The sequence below is a fragment of the Papaver somniferum genome, unplaced genomic scaffold (genome assembly GCF_003573695.1).
Source record: "Papaver somniferum cultivar HN1 unplaced genomic scaffold, ASM357369v1 unplaced-scaffold_131, whole genome shotgun sequence".
NCBI classification, from domain to species: domain Eukaryota; kingdom Viridiplantae; phylum Streptophyta; class Magnoliopsida; order Ranunculales; family Papaveraceae; genus Papaver; species Papaver somniferum.
Window position 1 is genome coordinate 4,619,632 of NW_020622270.1, and position 8,477 is coordinate 4,628,108.

The 8,477-nt window shown below is 36.9% G+C and overlaps 1 protein-coding gene across 1 annotated transcript; it reads left to right on the plus strand.

Annotated features, from left to right (window-relative positions):
* Positions 1-5,773: 5,773 nt before the first annotated feature.
* On the plus strand, positions 5,774-6,806 carry LOC113332537 (embryo-specific protein ATS3A-like). The gene is made up of 2 exons (XM_026579084.1): positions 5,774-5,926; positions 6,105-6,806. The coding sequence occupies exons 1-2, from the start codon at positions 5,813-5,815 to the stop codon at positions 6,561-6,563; spliced, it is 573 nt and encodes a 190-aa protein (XP_026434869.1). The 5' UTR covers positions 5,774-5,812; the 3' UTR covers positions 6,564-6,806.
* The last annotated feature ends 1,671 nt before the right edge of the window (positions 6,807-8,477 follow it).

Genomic DNA, 8,477 nt, shown 5'->3' on the forward strand with positions numbered 1-8,477 from the left:
GGGTCTAATTCTATTTGATTATGAATTCAATGGGAGAGGACGCCACCTGTAGCGTGTATATATTTAGGCCTTTCAAACATGAAACCATTTGGCATGTATTATGTTTGCGATACCAAGGTGGAAATTATCATAGTATGATTAAATTTTGTTTTCAAGCTCCTTAATTACTATTTTTCTTCTATTAGTACCATTTTCTAGATGAATTAATGACTAAACCATAAGATTCTCTCATATTTTAAAAACAGCAGTGATACACACATCGTGACCCCGCACCGTGGAATGCACCGAGAGGGGATGAACGGCCTAAATGTCACTCTCTCTGCATTGGGATAGGGGTGAGGCATGAGTGGGACCCACCCCCTCTCAAACGGAGCTGCACTTCGAAGTGGATCTATGGCTTCCCCTCTCAGTACTTTTCAAAAGAAAATAGCTAAAACACTGCTAAGTAGGGAACTACATTTGTCATATGTAAATTGTAATTAGTGTAACATCAAATGCAGCATGTCTAATGAACTTAATCCCGTGCAACGCACGGAAAAGACACTAATTGTACATATAATTTGAGTACAAATTGTTGGTCTCACATTGAAAGTTAGGCCAAAAGCTTGAATTCTAGATCTTCTGGCCCCCTACCAATAGAAATTGAGGGTTTCATTATATGTCGCAATTTTGGATACCTGTTAGACACCTGGATTACCCAGTGCTCCCCTGTCTAAAAGCTAATCTCCAAACCCTGATTCTCTTCTCTCATCTTCCCTAGGATCCCTCCTCTCTTCACTCCTAATTCTCTAAAAATCATGGTGGAGAAAACGGCGAAATCCTGAGCATGATGCTACACACCATCCCTAACGACAGACGAAGCACAACATAATCGATGTTCACGTACAAAAAAAAATCAGAAATCAAATCCACTACCAAGACAACCATCGTGTATCAATCAAGGTAGTGCTTTTAATCAGTCAAGGTATTATTTTTGCGAATATTTATAAATCCTGATGTTTTTTTTTTTGTTTTTTAAAACTTTGATCATCTCACATTGTTAAATATTAACCTAATCATAAACCCTAAACATCTAAAGAAACTCTTCCACTTCCTTCTGTTTATTTCAGAATCGGCCCTTAAAAATAGGTCGATCTAAATCGGGTCTTCACTAGGCGACTAGATTTTGATTAAGGGATCGGACAGTCTCATGCCAGTGTTGCGAAACGATAAATCACTCATACAATAACTCTATAGTGGAGACTCCATCTGCTGTTTCGGAAAATGAGAGTCAGATTCGCGGCTGACTGATCAAACTAGGTCTAATTGGTTCCTTATATATAAATTGTGGAGTATATCAGTTAAGTGTGTACCTAAGATTTCACTCCTTGAATCAGTTTGTCATTCAACCATTTGCCAAGAGTACAAGTATTCTGCTAAATAACATATAACCACAATAAAGGATCGTGCCCACTACTTTTTAGCCTATGTTGACTGTCAGAAATAGTAGCGGGTCATTCAATCAATCGTGTATCTTTTAGCGGATTTTGATTGTCATGGATTGAAAAGGGGCAGAGCAGTTGAAAGGGCATGATCCTCCTTCCCCAATAGGCATACCTTCTGGCCACCTGAGTTAATTATTGTATGACTAATCCGTAAGATTTGCAGCATCCATAGGTTTACATGTGAATTGTGAATCCATCACATTTTTATTTATGATTTGTAATGACACAGTAACCTATTAATTAATCGTTTGTTTTTTTTTCTTCAGAGAGAAAAATGAGATTTTATGGTTTTCTTCGGATAAATTCAGTACAATGGTAAGTTTCAGATGTTTTCTCCGTTGACAATGCATCCATGTAGCGGAATTAGGCATCCATGGGTACTCAAATTCAGATGATAGCCAAAACTGTTTACGCATAATGACAATGCATTCATGGGCGTTAAATATACTCGATATCATTACATAGCCAAAACTGTTAGGGATGATGTAGAAATTAAATGTAGTATAATGACAATGCATCCATGTAGCAGCTGTTGATGATGTAGTAATCTATTGAGCCACTTGGTTGTATGTGGCTATTTTTCTGTAACCATGATTCGTAAGATTTTATGTTATTTTACGCATAATTTTTTTGTTTAAGCTTATAGTAACGCAGTAACTTACTAATTATAGGGAAAAGAGTAAATTTTTTGTGTTTGCATCTTGCAGGAATATGTGTTCTACTTCACCAAATATCAGAGATCTTGAAATCATTGATTCTTTGAAATTACTTTTAATGGTGGTATGTTTTCATTAGAAAGGTATACTACATTTAATCTCTAGCATATACATATACTACAACTCATATAAATTTTTATTGATTGTTTCTTAGCATTTCAATGATTTCCTATGAAGTATGAGATTATTGTTTGGCCAACACCGAAATGATTAAGAAAGATTAGTGGATCAAAATATATTTTTGAAATAGAAAGAGTAAGTTCATTTTCCAGTTCTAAAACTAAAGTTCAACCTTTTCATTATGTATTCTTATGAACTTCATTTTTAATCTCTACAACCATTGCTATTTGTCAAATGGTTAGGAATGCAGGGCAAGGTATGGTATAATTCCTTCTTGATGTTGTAAACACTGAAGGAGGTAATATTATATATGACAGCCACAATACTCATTTTACCAGTTTAAGACACTAAATGACCATTTGATGATTCAACGGCTAAGACTCTCTTCATGTGAATATAGTTTGTAAGCGCCAATTCTCGAGTTGAACTTGTGAGAATAAACATTTTTATTTTAGGGGGATAATGGCGTACATGGTTGTGCTTTGCCATGTATATATCTTGCATATGCACATGCTAAAAAAATACGATAACATTTCATGGTAGTGCAATTTTGATTTCTTTGAATGTTACTGTGAAATTTATTTCGAGATGGAAACTGTTCCCTTCGATATGGTGGTGCCGGAGGATTCTAATATGGTGAGGTGCCTTAGATTAAACAAAAAATATTATGGTTATGTTTTATGTACCTTGGTGAAAATAATGTATAAACAACTCTGTAAACAACTCTTCATGAAAGTTTTGGAGCTTTAAACCTTTTTCCTTTTAATTTCGTAGGTGTGTTTTTAACTAAGACCTTCTATTTTTAAGTACATTATGAAAACTAGATCTCTCACTCTGAAAGTCATTAAGAAGTTGAGGTTTCCATTTCATTTTTTTTAGAAAAAAGAATAATGTACACCAGGAGAGTAGGAACCGCGTAGATCATCTTCTAATCGTAGTAGGACATACCAACTCCATTCCGTCAATTGATTTTTGATGCTACCTTCTTTCACTGTTCAGTCTGTCTTTCATCTCAATAATATCGATTATGTTATGTGATGTTGTACTTCTTCCGGTCCACTTGCATTATGACATTGATTATTTGCACGGGAACATTGCGAGCTTCACACCTAATTTTATAGTTTTAAATATGATAGTTTTTTTATTTAAATTTGTGGAGAAGGTGCAATTTCATTACCCAAATTATGGCATATCGGCCTTTTGAATAAGAGCTGATGGGGAACATCGGGTCAAGCTTTCGAAGGGAACTTTTGAGTTTATTACTCCAAAAGAATATATGGTGCGACCTCTGATACCTCCGATATGATTAGCAACCATTTTCTGCTGCTATAATTTTCCCGATTCATAGACTGTTGAGTCACTTATACTGCAGGTATTGAAGACTAGCGTTGGTCCATTTTTTTTTTTTTGGGTCCAATTCTATTTGATTATGAATTCAATGGGAGAGGACGCCACCTGTAGCGTGTATATATTTAGGCCTTTCAAACATGAAACCATTTGGCATGTATTATATTTGTGATATCAAGGTGGAAATTATCATAATATGATTAAATTTTGTTTTCAAGCTCCTTAATTACTATTTTTCTTCTAGTAGTATCATTTTTCTGGATGAATTAATGACTAAACCATAAGATTCTCTCATATTTTAAAAACAGCAGTGATACACACACCGTGACCCCGCACCGTGGAATGCACCGAGAGGGAATGGACGGCCTAAATGTCACTCTCTCTGCATTGGGATAGGGGTGAGGCATGAATGGTGCCCACCCCCTCTCACACGGTGCTGCACTTCGAAGTGGATCTATGGCTTCCCCTCTCAGTACTTTTCAAAAGAAAATAGCTAAAAGATGCTAAGTAGGGAACTACATTTGTCATATGTAAATTGTAATGATGTAACATCAAATGTAGCATGTCTAATGAACTTAATCCCGTGCAACACACGGGCAAGACACTAGTTTAAGACGAATTGCAAAAGAAAAGATAATAAATTGCAAGTATGAATCGAAAAAGGTGGTACTGGTTGGAAGATTGAATGGTCATTCCCACCAACCTGGTCTCACTCTTGAGCATTTCACCCTTGAGGTAGTGAATCCACTTCTCTACCCAAGCCATGAGCTTGGCTAGTTAGTTTTGAACTATCTTATTTAGTCATGTGTACTTAGCTGCGCAACAAAACCAATTCAAAAATAATTGGGAGCATGATGAATTAGAAAAAACAAAATGAATTTAACAACATTTGTAGAAAATTAAGGTTTCCCAACTTTTCGATGCCAACTTGCCACTACATCCAGGTTCATTCATTAGTTTTCCCAGCACCGGTATCATACCTCATATCATTGGGTTTTTACGACAAGTGTAACGAAATATTTTAAGTTTTGTTTACATGTTTGGGAAGCTAACAGTGGGAAAGATGTATCTGCTCAAGATTGTAAAGGTTTGAACAAGACTCTGGTAATACTTTGATTCCAGTACCTACTAGGTCAAGAGACCTTAACTGAGTTAATGCTCCAAGATCATCTGGTAATTCTTCAACCAATGGGCAGTTTTTGACATAAAAAATCCTCAAATTAGCAAGACCTGCAGCATGCTTCTTTCAGGGATTTGATTTTTTACAGCCATTGACATCTAATGTCTGCAAACTTCCAAGGTTGATGATGAAACCAGGTAGTTCTTCAATAGGTGTAAAAGACACCAAGAAATTTTAGATATTTCATACCGGTGACGGAGTTAGAATGTTGGTTAAGCTCTCGCAACTGAGATCCAATCTTTGTAAATTACATAGACTAATGACAGAATCAGGTAGTTCCTTAATATCTGAAGAAGATGAGAGATATCAAGGAATCTGAGATTTTCCAAGATCCGATGTTTTCAAGAAGATTGAAAATGTGGAAGTAAACAAAAAAGAAAATACCACAGTATGTTGTGAAAGGCGCTCTAGGCGAACGAGTCGTGAAAAGACTTGGCGCCTCGTCTCGCCTCGCCTAGCACCTAACACAACATAGATACCCCTGACATTTGTTAATGCAAAACAAAAAAGAATTGCAACCACTTTTTTGATCATAAACCCAAAGTTGATTAAGATTAGCAACAAATGATACCAATTAGCTCATAATCAGCAAGGAATTATATACCAAAGAAAGTAAAGCAGTAAAGCGGTAAAAGATAACGAATCAAACTCTTTTAACAAGACTTGGGTTTCGAAGAAAACACTTAAACAAAGTTGATGTAACAAATGATACCAATTAGCTCATAATATATACCAAAGAAAGTGAAGCAGTAAAGCGGTAAAGATAAGGAATCAAACTCTTTTAACAAGACATGGGTTTCGAAGAAAACACTAAAAAATTGTATGGAAGCCTTAGAATCTTTAACTTTTGAACCTGACAAGTAAACCTACTGTTTCTTTGGAGAGCTTTATAAAAACGCATAGATATGTCAAAGGAAATTCACAAGTGTCTCTTGTTAATTTAAGAGATTGATCAATACATTAAGATGATGGTGAGGAACCAAACATCCATTTTCGCCTTCTGGGTTCTATTTGCTCTTGTCATTTGTGGATCATCACTAGCGCAAGAAGATGATCTTTCAACAGTGTCACCAGTGAAGGTAAGAAATTCTTGGGAAAATGGATATTACTAACGTCTACCATAACTTCACGCTCACATTTCTAAATTTCTTCGTATATTAACTGATTTTTTTGCCTTTTCTACCGACTACTCCATGATTATGTTTTTTTTTTTTTTTTTTGCGGATAAATAATTTTTCTCCTATGTTATATATGCAGGCGAACTGCAGCTACACAGTTATTATACAAACCACATGTGCACATGGTGCTGAAACATCCAACAATGTGAGCATTAGATTTGGAGATATAAAATCAAATGACATTGTGGTGAAACATTTGAACTCCAAACACATGAGACAGGTTGATCCGTTACAACCTGATGTCTACGACGAGAAACTAAAAAAGCCTTTCCAAATGTGCACTGTAGATGAATTTCGAGTTACCGGTCCCTGTGTTAAATCACCTGTTTGTTACCTGTATCTTAAATCTATGGGAGACGATAAATGGCGACCAGGTTTAGCACAAGTTCGTGTGTCTGGAGCATCTCATCTTTCGTCAACTGAGTTTTACTTTCGTCGTTATCTTCCTCAGCATGTATGGCATGGAAAGGACAGATGCGACAAAGAGGTGACTCCCTTTGGTATCAAACGCAAGAGGAAGTTCTTTCCAAGGCTATGAACGTCATAAATTGGGAGCTTGAAAGGTAGGATATGGATTTTGGTTCAATGAAGCATTTTATGAATAAACATACTTCTCATGTAATTTGATTGTTGGTGTTCGATGGTTGCTCGTGTACTTATATACAATTTAAAGTCGACTACTATTTAAGCTTGGTGATCTATTGAGCAGCCATGAATCTGTAATTAATGATGTCAAAGTTAATACTTGAATTTTCAACTTATATGTAATTTTTGTTGATAATTTGTCTGTGATCTATCTCCATTTTATCTCCCTTAAAGATAAATCGGTTTTTAAGGCTTAATTGTATGTAAATTAGATAAGGTTCATGTCTAGAGTCCAACTGCGAATAGTCGTTAAGGCTTAAGCTTCCATTTGAACCTAATAGATGAATGAGAATTAAGTACATGACACGATTTTTCGGTAAAAACCGATGGAAGCAAACGAAAGTACTATGGAAGATGGATATAAATGTTTTGGGTGAATGATTAGAAGTAGCAATGAAAACTGAACTGTCTCCGAAGTCCAAACCACAAACCAGTACCAATTGCATATCAAGGTTACATTTCCTTCTACTCCTACTTTAACTTGCTGTGCCAATGGAGGATGTGACTATGTGTGTACTTAAAAAAAGAGTACTTAAAATTCATTCCATAAGAGTGCTGAGATGGAAGTATCTACAAGAAAGTAAAGCAGGAAATGCAGCAGCAGCGTAACTCACAACATACATTTTAATGTTAACGCTAAGCAGCCAAATATAAAACTCTAGGAAGCACCTCAGACTCTAAAAATCTCTGATTGAAAAGCATTGAAAAGACAACTGCATAAAGGAAAAGTCACGGATGCGAGCCCAATTGATGGTTTGCTGTAGAATTCGGTTGCAGTCTCAATTGATGCAGTGGCTTTATCAATTTGTACTCTGAACTCCAAAATACTCACAAGTCAGCAACAAAGCACGACCTAAACTGAAGAATTCTCTGTTGCATGCTCCAATTGTTTCATGATCCCTCATCAGCAACTGCAGCACCAAGTTAGATTTAATTGTCAACAACACAAAACACACGGGAACTACGCAAAATGGGCAATTCCCAAGCAAACAATCTGGTAAGCCCTGTACAATCCAGTCAATTCCCAAGATAACATGGCAAATCATGACCAGGGAGGAATATTGGTGCTCCTTTATTAAGGCGAGATTATTGGGAAGTTCCTATAAAAAATCTTCAATTGTGACCGGTATTCGTCGACAATGGGAGCGTATAAAACATGATATTTTTTGGTTAGTTGGTAATGGCTCAAAGATCGACTTTTGGCGAGACAACTGGTCTGGTGATATTGGAACCTCGATACAGAATTATCTGGACTTGGATGATTCGCAAATTCATAATAGTGTTTCTGACTTCATAGTAGACAAGAATTGGCACATACCTGACTACATGCCAGAACTACAAGGTTTGGTGAAACAACACAATCAGGGTACTCCTTTTGCTGGGCATTTAAGTGATACGATGGTTTGGCAGATCCGCGACAAGGGTATAGTGACTATGAAAGCTGCATACGAATATTGCAGGCCTAGAAAATGTTAGAAATCCCCGGGCCTAACTAACCTCGAAAACCGGCTTGAAAGGTTTGGGTTGCCCATGGCTTATTAAGCATGGATCCTAGGTTGTCCTAGGCGATGTGGTACTATTTAACACCCCCTCAACGACTAGGGTTACATTGAACTGATGGGTATGACAGCCGCTGATTGGGCTACACTGACGGGTATGATACGAAAGCCGCTGACTGGGCTACACTGATGGGTGATACGGAAATCACGGACACACGGATGGACATGAGTGGGTTGAGAGGGGCCTGGCTCTGATACCATGTTAGAAATCCCCGGGCCTAACTAACCTCGAAAAACGGCTTGCAAGG

What these genes read in the sequence shown, in the direction of transcription:
- LOC113332537 (XM_026579084.1), top strand. Translation starts at nt 5,813, where the DNA reads ATGATGGTGAGGAACCAAACATCCATTTTCGCCTTCTGGGTTCTATTT. An exon ending in CAACAGTGTCACCAGTGAAG is followed by an intron (nt 5,927 to 6,104) that starts GTAAGAAATTCT and finishes TTATATATGCAG; the next exon opens with GCGAACTGCAGCTACACAGT.